The 16,117-nt window shown below is 32.4% G+C and overlaps 2 protein-coding genes across 2 annotated transcripts; both read right to left on the reverse strand.

Moving 5' to 3' along the window:
* Positions 1-159: 159 nt before the first annotated feature.
* On the reverse strand, positions 160-9,523 carry LOC149737018 (TBC1 domain family member 2B-like). The gene is made up of 19 exons (XM_089876992.1): positions 9,220-9,523; positions 8,806-8,938; positions 8,322-8,518; positions 7,876-8,077; positions 6,760-6,936; positions 6,418-6,528; positions 6,105-6,250; positions 5,977-6,034; positions 5,475-5,662; positions 5,123-5,242; positions 4,653-4,763; positions 4,017-4,231; positions 3,573-3,746; positions 3,284-3,394; positions 2,926-3,123; positions 2,533-2,671; positions 1,900-2,085; positions 1,403-1,524; positions 160-1,136 (listed from the first exon to the last, which is right to left on the reverse strand). The coding sequence occupies exons 1-19, from the start codon at positions 9,298-9,300 to the stop codon at positions 950-952; spliced, it is 2,856 nt and encodes a 951-aa protein (XP_089733118.1). The 5' UTR covers positions 9,301-9,523; the 3' UTR covers positions 160-949.
* A 179-nt stretch (positions 9,524-9,702) lies between these two features.
* On the reverse strand, positions 9,703-15,767 carry LOC149737019 (exocyst complex component 5-like). Its single transcript, XM_089877000.1, has 17 exons — positions 15,557-15,767; positions 15,109-15,279; positions 14,805-14,917; positions 14,422-14,557; positions 13,959-14,088; positions 13,716-13,825; positions 13,356-13,483; positions 12,880-13,000; positions 12,484-12,598; positions 12,170-12,297; positions 11,805-11,969; positions 11,425-11,543; positions 10,978-11,161; positions 10,693-10,793; positions 10,333-10,413; positions 10,063-10,165; positions 9,703-9,945 (listed from the first exon to the last, which is right to left on the reverse strand). The coding sequence occupies exons 1-17, from the start codon at positions 15,671-15,673 to the stop codon at positions 9,838-9,840; spliced, it is 2,130 nt and encodes a 709-aa protein (XP_089733126.1). The 5' UTR covers positions 15,674-15,767; the 3' UTR covers positions 9,703-9,837.
* Between the last annotated feature and the right edge of the window lie 350 nt (positions 15,768-16,117).

Below are 16,117 nucleotides of genomic sequence, written 5' to 3' on the forward strand. Positions count from 1 at the left end.
ATCATGACACCGGAGCTATATGATACCGCTTGCTTCGTAACTGCAGCCTGCTGTTGCCAGTTTCGAAGAACCTACCGGTGTGGGCGCGAGTACCATTAAGGGCAGTAACTCATGGGTTGCTCATCCTACTAACTTAATATAAACCTTTTGGAACAAAACTTTAATCAAATGATGGTATATTGGTATACAAATATATTCAACACACATCTGTTATGGAGAAAGTAGCATGCATGAAAGTTATGTATATGATAAGATTATAAATCATAGTTTCTGCCACGTTGATATATTGCACTGTTAGTTATTCATTATTGCACTACAGTAAAAGCCAAATTATTCAAATATTTATACAAATAGTTAGTATTGCTATAGATTCAAATTTGTTTAGTTGTTATATTCTTTATGGGATGAAAATTTTGTTGTTTGGGGTGATTGTGGTTGTATACATATTATATGGTGTAAATTTTATAGACTGATTGAAGTCCCTATATCACTATGCTAGGTAAGCCCATTAAAACTAAAAATGCAAAAAAACAAAGAATTTGGTATAAATACATTATAACATAATACACTGGTTATATGAAATACATAATAATTCACGAATTTTTGAGAATTTAAATAAAAAAACATTTGGCAAGTTGGGTAATATACTGCAATAAAGGATGGAATCATGCAAGCATAAAACACAAGTTAGTAGTTGTTTTATGTAATGCCTAACTTGGCGGAGCACATCATGTTAAATTAATTCAAAAATAGATTCATTTTGAAAACTATAGATGTAACATTTCTTTAAAAAACATTGGTTTTTATTAACCAAACCTCATCCTATGTAGTGCATGGAGCAACAGAAGAGGAGACAATAAACATGAGGCTCATGAAGCACTCATGATCATGAGTCATGAGTCGAACCAATTATGATCATGAAACAGTCATGTCCATGAAACAATCACGATCATGAGTCCTCATCACTATCAGCATCAGCATCCTGTACATTCTTCCTCACACTCACAAATCCTCGCCGAAGATTTTCCAACTCCCGAAGTTCGGCGTTCACTTTTTCGAGGTGCAACGCACGAAGGCGGTGAATCTTACGCATCGGGAAATGGTTAAGAGTTTGGAAGGCGATCTGAGTCAATGACCTGAATGATATACTGTTTGTCATGTATTTGGTTGTGTAAGTCAAATAAAACATATTTTAGAGGTATCTTGATTATACAAAATATATTAGCTTAAGATTTTATTCAACAAACATAGATTATACAAACGAATGTAACATTTTTAATAGAAATTCAATATTTGTCATCCCATATAAGTATAACTAAGAATTTGCTACAAGTTGTTAAATTTGAGCGGTAACCTCTACGATAGATTGCAAAATACACTTGGTAATATAATCATTATATACCTGACATCATGCATGCGGTGAGACATAACACGAAGGAAGTTAAAAATAGCGATGTAGTCGTTCAATTGAAGAATCTCTTCTTCCACTGATTTGAAAAACGCAAGACCAAATCGGAATAAGACCTAAGATAAAATCATTTAAACGAAAATAAAAATGTAAAAAAAATTAAATAGGTAAAAGGTAGCAGAATATTTATTTTGCAGTATTGCACACTGTTTTACCCAAGTTCTTGGCACTGGTAATAGGATTAAATACTTATAGTTGCAAGATTTAAAAAGCAAGTGATGCTCTTAAAATAAGATGTGATTTTTAAATTACTCTGAAATAATCATTGTATTCTAATAATGGCACATCTTGGCATACACCAATGTAATATGCCTTTCATGTAATACATCTGGCATTTACGAAAATCTCGTATTAACAATTCCTGTAGTATTGTACACATATTAAATTATACACAGATAAAACATAAATATACACAGACAAATATAAATCACCTTGCTTCCTTCATATAGCAACACATCCCATACGTGAAGCATGGTCTCAGCTGGTATATTATCACAATATATGCAGAGGAACCAGTTGAAAGTAATAAGTGAAGTGTCCACATTTGCTGCTTCAAAATGTCGATGCAACCGTGGTAGTTTCTCAGCTAATAAGTCACGGAAAACTCTCTGATCAGCCTGAGAGGGATTTAGGAAATTATTAAGTATAGGTATTTAGACTTTTAAGTTGATGCTGGTTTAAGTAAAGGGGTATGCAACCTAAAAGGTGTGTACTACCATTTTTCTATATGGCTACCTTCCTGCAAGTTACTAACAGATACTCAATACTTCATTGGAATTGTTTCTGTTATTAATGTCATAATACCTGTGAAGTTATTTAGGCAAAACCATTTTTCAAACAAGGTACAGTATACAAAAAAATATTTTGGATTGTTTTGGATTAAAAACAATTGTGGCTTATAGAAGTATATAAGGGTATTTAGGACATTTATGATCACATATCATTTTACTTTATTCTACTTTCTGATTTTGATCATTTTGACTTATGTTTTGGAAATACAAGTCTAATATGCCTAGAAGCAACAGTACATACAATATCATATCATTTTACAATTAATTTTCAACCTGTGAAGCAGTGAGAGTCATGCTGTAATAATCCGGTGGCATAATCTGTTCCACCACGGCCACCAGACACCAGAATGCATCTTCCTCACACAGGTAGAGTAACGCTACAGCTGCTACACGGTTAAGACCTTGGCAATACCTGTGTATATTGGTAAGTATTACTGTTTTTTCAGAATTTTATATTATAAATTGGTAAAGGTGATTTTTTAGAGTAAAACTGCTGGAGGCGCAGCAAGGGGGGTAAAAAAGTCGCACCCCCTTCTTTTTTTAAATTGAAAATTTATATAAAAATTAAAAACAAAATTTTTTTAGAACTTTTATTTTTTATGACTGTGCCACTAGGCAGGTACTGCATTTAAAAAGCTGTGGACACTTTGAAATTGGGACACTCACCCAATACTTGGGTTATGAACACTGTACGCTCGCAGAACTCTCCTCAGCTGTTCCACTCCACTGCACGCCATGGATGCAAAATGACGATTGTTGGGAAGAGTTCGAAGCAGGTCAAGTTCAATTTGTTTGGAAGGTAGTTGCGCTTCTTTGCTTTCTACTAACTGGGAGTAATATGAACCACCAGAGTCCAAGCGATGCCTGGAAAAATATTTCATAAAAAAAAATTAATAAAACAAGTTTATTCAAAAAATCATAAAAAAAACATCAAAAGTAAAAAAATAGATGAAACAGAAGATTTGTTGAAAAAATACATTTAATATTTATGTATACTTATTTGCACAACATATTTATTAAAAACCTGAGTTGAGAAATCCTTCGTTCCACCATCCAGCTCCACACTTGTGGGCGTAACTCGTGTGGAATTCCCATTCGAATCAACATTTTAAGTTCTTGATTTCCTTGAAGCTCTCTGTGTGGAAAAATGACATGAACTTATTTTGCACTTTAAAGGCTGTTTATAACTTTTGCTATATTTTTCTATACTTATCCTAATTTTGGATGCTGATGCTGATTTTGAATGGCATATAACTTCTGCCATGATTTTAGATGTGAACTTGATGAAGTGAATATTTTACATATCTACCCACTTGTTGATTGACAGGTAGTTCTGCCACTTGATGGCAATAGAGGCTTTATGCTGACTCAGCGAATATAGAATATCTGAAGATCTCTTCTGTAACCTGGATGCAGTTGAGAGGAGAGAAGTTTCCGTTTCATCTTCAAGAGATCGACTGAATCCAAATTCATCCCATTTACTTTCTCTGCGTCAATAGAAATAAGTATAGAGATGTGTAATATATATATTTATGAGTTTTTAATTTGAATTTTACTCTTTTTAATTTCTATAGTAAAAGTATTATAAAGTTGGAAATAACTAAACACACGTTTATGGAAAGAAAGTGTACACAATTGTCAATTATCTAGAAAACCTATTTATTCTTTTCTGTAAAATATAAACATGAAACTACATAAACATTAGAGAAGGTCTAATTCTTTGATAACGATTTTAAAACCAGCTTTTCTTTGCTTACTTCTGATCCTCCTTGGTTGAGTTTTCCGCAGCATCATCCAGCGCTTCACTTATCAAGATCTTCATCATTTCTTTCCGATCCGCATCCGAGGATCCGGCGATCTTTGTGCCAGAAACTGTGAGTCCTAAACTCTCTGTTCTCGGTTTGTTCATCTCCGAGAGTAGAACGAGGTATTTGCTGTGAAGCTGACAATATTCTGCTTCTTGTTGTGAGCACTGTAAGCAAAGTAACCAGTGTTTGCTTAGATTCCTTTTTTGTGGCTATTATAAATTATTAACAAAGCATTGGTTTTAAACTTTTAATCTTTACCCAATGTTGTCACAAAACACACAGAAACATTTCACATTTGGCTTTGGTAACCAACTTTTATAACCAATAATATTTTTGTGGCTCACTAGTTATAGGTGACCCAGCAAAATCAATGACCCCATTCAAGTCTCACTGTATTAAATCAAAGCATTCGTCATCACATTGTTGATTGAAAAATAATTAGCAAACCATCATATTTTTCTATACATAGCCTGTCAACAATACAATAGTTCATTTAACTAAGGCATTCCAAAATAAAACATAACAAGACAAATGCCATACGTGCTTTAAGAGTATACAACTTGGAATATAAGTATTTTTACTCACTCTGTCTCTTAACATTTTTATTTTCCGAGTATCGAGTTGTCTCAGGTTTGCCAGCTCTAGTATCTCCATGTTCAAGAACTTGTTCTGAACTGTATATCCTTCAAGTGTGTCCTGTATATCGTGTTGATAATACATAGTCGCAAAACACTTTTTACAGGAAGATTACAAAAATGTTCATTTCGATGCAAATGTACATTACAGGAAGATTACACGAAATGGAAATAAAATTTATATTATTTTACAACTTTATCCAAAGCTGGAATAGTTAAATCTTTTGACCAAGCATACACTTATGTCATAGGCGTTTTATGATAATATTGTAACCTATTTTTAAATAAAGGCTATATAAAACATAGGGTACATAGTATATAGTTACATAAATCGATGGTTTAGAAACATAACAAATGACCTAATTCAAATGAATTTTTTATTAAACTGATAGTTAATTTATTAAACACATGGTTTCCCACTTTAAGTAAATCCACATCTTCTGCAACAGGAGCAACCATGACAAATTCCTCACTTTTGTTTTCTTTTAATGTTGAGTTCTCATTTAACAGGGACTTGTAAGAAGATTCAAGTTCATATACCTGAAACACACAGAAAACTGTGAGTGAAACAATTTTAACACTTGTACATTAAAATATATAAACGGTTTAAAAGTAAGCTTTTGTAACCATTAAAGATTGGCTAAATTGAAACAACCTATGCATCACAGTTTAAATATATTTCTTGAATGCAAATTTCCAATGATTAAAACACTCTATATTTTAACCATTAAAGATCGGATTAAGCATTTTAAGCTGCCAATAAGTTACCCACCTCATTACTTAGTTGAACTAAAACTTGATCCTTTGCTGTTATCATTTCATGCAACATACATATCTGTTCGGTCAGTTCAGTCTCCTTTTCTTTGGATTCATTCAAATTTTGTTGAAGACTTTCATTTTTCATTCTGATCTTGATCAGTTCAGATCTTAGATTGCTGGTAGATTTTGTGCCACATGTGTCTAAAGAAGAAATACCTTTCCGTGAATACTAAGAAAGAGTTAGGGGTACATTAACTTTGTTATCCTCACATAAAATGACACAGACCAAAAAAAGGGGAGGCTGCACCACTGTTCCCATACATGGCTTCTCAGTAAAAACTTAGAGAGAGCGGTAGTGTGACATGTGCAAATTCATAAAACCCAGTCTAAGTTACCAAATACTAAATATTTAAAATTGTAAGTTTTTGTTTTTCTTTTTCAAAAAAGAAAGAGAACTTGATAGTTGAAAACCACAAGAACTTAATAACTAATCAAATAAATAGTCTTTCACTTACTTGGGTTTGGATTACTTTCTTTTTCTTGTAAAGCCAATTTCAAAACTTGAACAGTTTCCTAATAGAACATGCATGTCATAAACTTGAAATATGAAACACCAAATCATTTTTTTAACACGATGACAAACCTCTTTCGTTTGAAGACTATTTTTCAACAGCTCCAGTTCTTCATTGAGACAATCATTTTTATTTTGCAAACTTTCAACTTGTGTTTGAATGTTGGGTGTTTTATTCTCACTACTATTTATGCCTTGTCGAATGTCAGTCAATGAACCTATGAAAATTTAAACAATAACTAGACTTTCCTTTTGTAATACAGTATTACTTGCACACGCAATATGCAAAAATAGAAAATATGACAACAAAATATTAGTTGTTAAAATATGGTTCCAATGTTTACTGACCAATGTATTGTAGAAAATTTTTCAAATAATTGTTTACCAGATAATGAGTTCTTTAAACCAAGATCTACTTTGTCTGATCCTCGAACAGAAAAAGTTGGAGCTCGTAGTCGACTTGCACTGCTTCTCAAACCTTTCATTGCAACTTCACCTTTTAAATGAAAATAATATACAATAGAATGAATTACCCTAAAGGGGCATACTAATGTAAAACCAAACTTTGTATATGGATAGAGATGGCCAAATGTAATGTAAGGGTACCACCAAAGTTTTAAAAGACACTACTGACTAAAATAACTAGTTATGGACCATTTTAAATACACTATCAAGAAATATGTCCACATAACAGACATGCAGTTACAAAAGACAAATTAGTCCGTACTTGCATTAGAGATAGCTGCATTTAAACTTGGCATCCGAGCGCTTAAACTAGCCAGGCTACTGTTGGACAAGACATTTAATGATGGTTGTCGTTTCGGAGACGCAGCCGTACCAACCACAGTATCTGGTGGTTGGTCAATATGGGGAAGAATGTTCAAGTTTAAACCTCCATCATCAGCTGAAAGCAAATATATTGGTCATAGATACATTTAGACTCGTATTTACAATATGTGCAATTAAAAAAATGAATAAATGTAACTTAGTGAATCCTAGTGTGGCTGGAAAACGACAGTCATTATAACACAAGTGTTTTAATCTGTTTTATACACCTCATGCCAGCTTGCGAGTTACCATGTAGGTTACTTTCTATATGAATATTTTTTATTTTTTTATATGGATTTTAATTTGGACAACCCATTAGTGATCACTAGGCTGGAGTAATTGCCATTAAGTGTCTTGCTCAAGAAACCAGTAAATAGCAGAAAATTACATACTTACAAGCCAAACCCAATGTACATGCAATGTTAGCATAACATGGGTAATTATGCGGCAATGTTTCAACAGGAAACAATTAAAGCTGATGTCAATACACCTCCTGCATATTTTAACAATAGCGCAACTTATTTATTTTAAAGGCTTTGTGAAATATTTGGTATATTTAAACCATTTTAACTAATTTCAGCCTAGTTATGTAAAAATAAAACATCTTATTTTAATTTCTGTGTAATCCCTAATTAGTTTAATTGTACAAGTATAAAGTAAGTCCAATGATTACATTATATAGGCTTGCTTTGGCTTAAAGTGAAAGCAGTGTACACCTCATTTCCTGTTAGTGTTACACATTCATACACCTAATCATTTATTTATTAATATGCCTAATTAACGGATTTTTACCTTGTTACGCTTATTTAATGCTTTTGATATAAAACAGAGCATTTAAACATGAACTGATATTAGCAAAAACACAACAGTTACTTCACATACTACTATACTTTCTCATTTTCATTTTTCAGCAAGTTTTAGCTTAACAAACGATTTAAAAAAATAAAGAATTTTGAAAAAAAAAAAAACATTTCAAAATATTTTTCTTAAAATATCGCAAAACAGTTTCACTTACTTTGTCTTTTTTTAGCAGGTCCAACAGTAAGTAACCCTTTACAAGTATCAGTGGTGTTGGGAACCCAGAAGACGCTTGAGCCTAATAAAGTTCCGTGCCATTCTGTTTTATCATCTGTGTCGAAAGAATGATTTGTGTTGAATACACGTCGATGAGATTGTAACTCCTGCAGCCACCATAACAATGCTTTGCGGTCACTTGCCTGTAATGAATAATATAACATAATTAAACTGTAACATTTCATCTTTTAGTTGAAATATTCCAGGTTGTACATTTTAAGATTCAATCAGTTGTCTTCAGGTTTTTGTAAAGTATTTATATAGGTATAATTTTTATTTATCTTTTCGAAAACGATAGCGAAGATCATTTTATTTAAAAAACGAAGCGAAGGGAATCAACAGTTAGTAAAAAAAAATGTTCTCATGCATAAAATTGTAACCACGAACCTGCAACCTATGTGTCACATTCTCAGCAGTGATTGTAAATATATTGTCTTGCAGTTCAGGAGCTGTGACGCTAAATGAAGCTTGTCGTAATGGAATCTTACCCAGTGAAGTATTATTAGCAATATCACTGTCAGATGATCTGTAGTAAGCCAACTCACAAGTCTCAGGGGCATAAATAAACCATCTTGATTTCATTGCTATATGAAACAATGTTAAAACATGAAAACTTTGACTTAATGGAATCAGATTTAATTTTTAATAAAATATTTTAACTTTAAACTACGGGTTTAGTAATTTTCTGTTTGCTCTTTTTAAGTCAGTATATAATAAAAATGACCAAACGTGCCTAATTCTCCTATACTTTTAACACAAACCTTAATTTATTACCCAATATCTTTTAAATTGACAAATAATATATATATTAACACAACACCTAGTACAGATTTACATATTGAAACTTATGCCTTCAAACACTCATACTTACTTTTCATTAGTCCAGTGGTTGATATTTTGGTTAAATAGCCGCATAGTTTGCCTTTTTTATTTCCGGATTCACTTGATGAAACAACAGAAGTCAATGAGGAATTTACTTCAATGGAGTTGGTAGATTCTGGTACCTATAACAGAAAAGTAAAAAATATTTTTGTATCATTAATAGTAAAACAGAGTAAATGTGTGGCATTAATGAAGAATCTACGTTACAGATTAGGTTGGTGAAAAGTAGGTCATGGGCTATTGGTTATACGGGTTAGCGGTTATAGCACACCAATTTAAACATGATCCAATCTGTTAAGCCAAGAATACTTTAAACAACATGATCTTTGCTATCGTTTTAAAGAGATACATAGTAATTATGGTATTTAATACTGGAAGTTAAGGTATTTATCAAAAACGTTACCGGTACATTCTGTGTAGTATTTTTATCATTGGATTGCTCACTGTTGGTAAAATCTATCAATACACCAGTTGGGCAGGACATCGTTATACTGGTTCAGTTGGCCGACGCAAAATTTCAAAAATACTGATCTTACTACATTGAATTTTATCTAGAACTTCAGAACTCCGAACTACGGTATTTTTTGCAACTTTCAATTGCAAATATTTGATATACGTGGCATGAATAACAAATGTAAGAAATCCCAAATCGTGCCCAACTGTTCCGGTTTCAGCGCTCACGAGACAGCAACACCTTCTGGTTATTCCCCAAATTAATGATTCACCGATATCTCAAAGTTACCTCGTTTAAATGTCTTACAATAAACACTTCTTGGCAATTAAACTATGCCGTGGCGACCACGAACTTAAATGCTCAAGCATTGTCGTCGGATAATATTACTCAAAATACATATTAACAGGCTAATAAGTTTTGACACAAAAGCAATGAATCATAGATTCTAATGTATTTACAATGTTACATTGCACATGAATATAGGAAATCGTGTGTATAAGAGAAGTAATTAAACAGTTAAATATGCAGCTGTCGGTGTTGTTTTAACATCAATTAGAAATGAACAGATCAAGAGAAATGTTTTGCCAATCTCGCTGATCTATAATCTGAGCGTAGTTGAACGAATGTATGAAGCACAGCTCGATCCAGATTAGCAAACTGATCTCCAGAACAGACCTGAATAAGATATACAAAACTCAAATGTAAAAAAAAACAATTAAAATATATACAAAAAATCTACAAAACATGATTTAATCATAAAATGTACATTGTAAAGTCATGTTTAAATTTCACCTGTCGCAAATTTTCTGGAGCAACAACTAATAGATTGCAAAGAGAATGAAGACTTTCAAACAAAGAGTTCACGAACGGCACCTGTAGCTGTTGGGCACATTTTCTGCGGGAAGTATATTATTTCAAGATTGAGTGAACTAAATAATTTTTTTACAAAAACACTTGCAAAACATTATTGAATCTCAAAGAAAAAAGGATGGAACGTTACAACTAAACCAGAAAATGTGATACAGTTAAATTCTTTAAAAGAAACAAAGCAATTTTTCATACCCGTATTCATTGACATCACATATTGCCATCATACCACCCATAGAACTGAAGGAATATTGCTGCAGATGATCGTATACTAATCTGTATATAATATTCAAATTGAATGTAAAAGCATTAAACATCAATCTATAATACATGCTACTGATAGATACCGGCAACATACTGTTGCAGATTCCTAATTTCAAGGTTTGTTTAGCTTTAAGTGTTTCTTAAGTATTTTTCCAGTTATATCAATATCTTGTTTTATTACAATTATATCAATATCTTATATATACATACATATATAAAAAATAAATCTTATATATATACATAAATATATTTATAATGCTAACTAGTGAGCACTGACTGGTATAGCAGTACCTGTGATATCTGGTCCCGAATTCTTTCAACACAGCATCTACATTATTTCCATCAAGTGATGTCCTCATGGTGTCAATCACTTTCTTCACATACTTGCATAGCTGTAGTAACAACACACAGATAACTAACTTTAGCTTTTAACGCTAAATGTTCAAGTAAAAATAAAAATTGTTATATCTTATATAAATTTAACAGTACTCAACATTACGGAACAATTAAATTATTATTTATAGAATATCACAAAAAAATGCCAAAATTCTTCATCAGGTGTTTAAAGAACCTTACCATTTGACAAGCATTGGTGTATTGTTGTTGGGGTGGCTGGTCGGTGGAAAAATCAGACTTTTTCTGCTCCGTCCTCATAATATGCCTCATCCATCCGATCACGGAGGATAAACATTTATCGATCCCTGTATCTAACTGAACCTCCATCCTCTCCCGGACTTTTTTCTTCCTCTGTACACATTCACTGGGAAGAAAAATCATTGTTAGTTAAAATATGAGGAAACTAAACGGAAATGCATAAAATGTAGTGTTGTTTTCAACCTAGCCTATTCTAATTGAAGTTTTAACTTGAAGTGCTTAGGTAGTAACTGAAGCTCAAATTGTAATTGATAAGTGCAATTAGCTCTATTTAATTAGAACTTGTAATCCAAACTAGAAAACAGTGATTGTACTAACTGCATTAATTTCATGTAACTAGTCATCATAAAGTAGCACAAAAGTAGATACCTATAGCTTGGAGATGCACTAACTAATGGTAGCAATGGGTCGGCAAACTGCTTCTCAAATAGATGGAACACTGTGTTGGTTTGTTGCACAATATCAAGGAAATATATGTTGGGTTCAGTCTGTAAATAAAATTTATTCAGTATTTAACTCAACTTAAAAAAAGAAAAGTTGTTGATCAGCTTACAAGTTAAAGTACATGTGTTGGTATATATATTATGTAAACAAAGTATAAATACATTTTTTTCTAGCCTGTACTTTAATTTTGACCACAAACTTTTGTAAAAGCATAAATGTTTTTTCAAACTTTTTATAAGAGCTAAATTTTTACCACATTCGTTTTTATTAAGGTTCAATCCATTAGTTATAATTATGAAACCTACCTTTGGATCCGATGGTGGGACAGCCATCAACCCTAAATCAATGGCATACTCAATGTGTTGCTTGCATAGGAACTCAAGTAATAAATTGAATATGCGAGTTGCATTAGCAGCCAACTTGGATTGCGAAGAAAGAGTTTTACAACGACCAAATCCCATTTTTGTTTCCTGTAAATGAGTAGTATGAAAGAAAATAAAAACATGATACAAAGTTTTATATCATACAAATTTAGGTAAAATTTTTATTTATATATAAATTAATGTCAATACCTTAACATAGACTTTGCACTATTCAGATAATCATTAGATTCCATATTTTAAGCTGTTTCTATTCGTTAAATGATTTCTCTAAACAAAAGTGTGCAAACCTGTAGCAGATTTATAGCAAGTTCTTGAGACAAATAAGTTTCCCTTGTATTGCTGTCTGTTGAACTGCTGCCCAATCCAAAACGAATGCTCGTTTTATCAGAAATTACAGCTTTCAAGTCCTGAATACCTGTAAGAAACCACAAAGTTACATACGTGATATCATGTAAGTGGGCACAAGCCACAGCCCACAAGGTGTATTAAACAGTACACCTGTGTTATAACGATGGTCATTGCCTGCCACATAAGAATAAAACACGTTCCAGTTAAGGTAATATTGTAGTGATAGAGAAGGTATTAATGTCTATGTAGATACCTGTGTGGAGTTGTTTCTTGGTGTGATTCTTTGAATCATAAAACCTCTGTGATATGAGCATTGCTTTCTCTTTAAGAAAGCTTTCCTCTACTTCTATGTAAGTTTGTAGAAAGGTCTAAGGAAAGATAATGGTTCAAGTGGGTGAGGTACTACAGTGTGGCACGACATGGAACCTGAGATTTAGCCGTGAGTTGCCCATCTACCTCTAAATCTAAATATATACACTGAGTCTGACTGTTGACATTTGAAAAGTTACAGCTTAGTATCTATTGCCTAAAATGACATATTGATAAAACTAATTTTTTGTTTTGTTTATAACTATGAACTAACATGGCAAGTCTAAGAATGTCTTAAACCTAATGTTTTGTAATCTTTGCACGTTTATATTACACCAACCTTAAATATTGACTTTGTCAACTTATTGAGAAAATTTGAATCAGAGCCCAGTTTATATTGAGACAACTTTCCAGAGAGCTCAACAGTTTGTCCATAAAGTTTATGAAGATGCTGAAGGTACCTAAATACATTTTATTCATAATTTAAAACAATGACACAGCAATAACATACTTCTCTTCTAAAAACATTGAAATATTACCAATATAAACGATTTTATTCCTATTTAGCACTACTAAAAGAAAATAATTGATTGTATATTGAAATAATGAAACAACATACACCTCACTTAAAAACATTGTCAAAAAAATATGACAAATAAATAATAATCGGAAACAAAATGTAATTGATAATACATTAAGTAATAAAATGTATTTTTCCAAACAGGTAACTAAACATCTTTAGAACAGGTTTGTGTAATGACTATTATACCTGGCTGTTTTTAGTGTAAATATCATATGCTTAACATTTCAACTTACTTTTCAGGGTCTGTGCTTCTGTGTTCCCTTAGTTTACCACTAACATGTTCACTTAGTTTTGTTTGATAGATTTTCGCAACCAGTTTGCCCATCACTTGCTCTGGAGAGCTGAACACGCTCAAAATCACCTGCAATAAATTACTTTATTGGAATTGATTGAATAAATATGATTTAGACTTCAAGCAGTTATTTATTTTTTTACCAAAATTTAGTATAGTATATGTACACTGAAGTTTTAGTTTATTTGCTACAACTTAACATATTCAATAAACAGCCAAATGTCCGAAATACACTATGGTCTTTCATGCAAGATGAGTGAGTGAAGTAATATTAAAGTAAGATATGTTAAAAGTCATTCACCTTGTGGACCTTTGCACACAGGTTGCCAACTTCAGAAAATATTTCATTGCGATTGTAAAATGAATTTTGAATGCTCTCCTCAATGAAAGCATCAATGCAGTATTGATAACCTTCAAGAACAAAAACAACTCAATAAATATATATATATATAAAATATATATAGTTATATTTACACACACAAAACAAAAAATTGAACATAAAACAAATCCTAGTACTTTCAATATTAAGCTATCTTGTATTTACCTTTGAAATGAGACAGAGTAGAAGCCAATTCCTTCATCTTAGCAACTTCATTATTTTTATGAGCTTCTCGAAACTCATTCAATAATTCACTCTCGATAGTGTGGTACTTCGACACTATGCTTGCTTTCACCTAAAAATAACAGTTTTTATACGACTGTTTTATACAGCAAGGATCTGGTGCTACGAAAACTAACCAACTGTATAATAAAAATATACATATTTCGCCTATATGACATCGTCAGTTTCTGCAAAAGAAGCATAAAACAAAACAGAAGAGTAATAAAATATAGAAACAAATCACAGCATCAGCAACTGCAATCAAAAAAAGCAACTGGGTTGCTTTTGTGTATTATATACTTTTTCCTTTGGGTTTTGTAAGGTTGAAAATTGTATTTCATATATTTATATATATACAGCAACAACATATATATTTTTTATATCAGGTTAAAAATTAATTGTATACCGGTGCAAATCGATCATAAGGTAACTCCTGAGCAATTAGATGAAGTTTATGAACAATATCAGCAGCATCGTGAACTCTATATGGGTTGACAAATGCTTCCGATGTAAATTCATCAGACAGAAACTCATCAAAGTACCTGGAAAATAAGTTGTAAAAAAAACAAGAACACCAATTGGCTGTATAGGCGCCAATTTTTTTTAAATGCAGTGGAGGCAGCGATAGTAAGACATACATTCCCAAAATCAAATTCAAACTTTTTGGTCATAATGTTTACTGATTAATGCAGTGAAGAAATTTCAGTGTAGGTTTGTCTACCATGCCACCCCAGGTATAGTGACTATGAATGACGGTATACAGTTTAAAATTATAAATTTCCTACTTACTTCATTAATTTTAATGCTTCAGCAGCATGAGCACGTGGTGTGTTCACTCCTTCCAGCTGATCACCAAGATGAACAACTTTAGTTGCCACATAGTTGATTCGGTCATCCAATGACTGAAATTGAACATTAGGATATTGGTACCATATAGGATTTAGTGTGTATGTGCATTCGGTGACATGGTTTTAGCTAGTTTGGAGACAAATTAAAATATAACAAATTAACATCAAACAATATAAGAAATTTTACATAACATTAACAACAGCCCCTCCAAATAAAGTAAACAAATACATAAAAATTAACAAACTTGAAAATGGCTGAAAGCAACTTGGTGACTTTTCTGTAGATCAGCAACTTTCTCAACATGAGCTCTGGCCTCTCTTTGTAATGTTGTTTCCAATCGTTCAACTTTTCTTTGTATTCTTGTATCTAAATTCTTTAACTCCGTGATGTGAGCGACAAATTCATCGTGTAATTGCTATAAAAGAAAGACAATGTTAATAAATTTTAAACCAAAAGAGAGTGCAATACACGATGAGGTACGAAGAATTGGCACTAGAGAAGAATCTTATGTTTGTTACAGATTAGGCTGGTGGAAAGTGTTTGAGGTTGGTAGTTGAGGTAACAAGTAATTAGTGGGCAGGGGCTAGTGGTTGGTTGATACGATTAGCGGTTAACAGATGCAGTAGGAGAGGATTTCTAACCAAATTGTTAAGCAATACGGGAGTCAATGAGGTATGATGAAATATAGATACCTGCGGATTAAAACCTTGTGCGCCTCCTTTAGTTCCCCCTCCAGGCGTTCTCCATGCTAATCTTTCAACATATTCAACGGGATCGAAAGGATCTTCGAATAACTCAGCGGAAGCCATGATTTTATTAATTAATTGACGTAACTTACTTCATCATTTAATAACAATTCATTATCGTATTAGCCGAGTTTCTGCCAAAAAATATCTAAAAAAAAATTGTGACATCATAAAAAGTGTTCCCGTAAAATATTTTATATCGGGGTGGATTTCCTTTTACTGAACAAATTCTCTGTAGAATGTTCATACTATGAGCAAAATATTTACTTTTACAATAAACATTGCGCATTAGTTTATTTTTTAACGCCGTGAGTGTAATTACATTTGCACGTCCCGATTACGTCATTCGTGTTTATGGCGCGTAGTCACTATTTACGTTTGTTGTTTTGCATGTTGCTTTCTGAACGATACAACTATATACTCTCACGAAGAAGATAGCAAACGTTGTGAGTCTGGTATGAGCACAATTGATTTGGTGAGCAATAAACTATTCGAAGAAATAAAACA

The sequence above is a fragment of the Ciona robusta genome, chromosome 4 (assembly GCF_009617815.1).
Source record: "Ciona robusta chromosome 4, ASM961781v2".
Taxonomy (NCBI): Eukaryota; Metazoa; Chordata; class Ascidiacea; order Phlebobranchia; family Cionidae; genus Ciona; species Ciona robusta.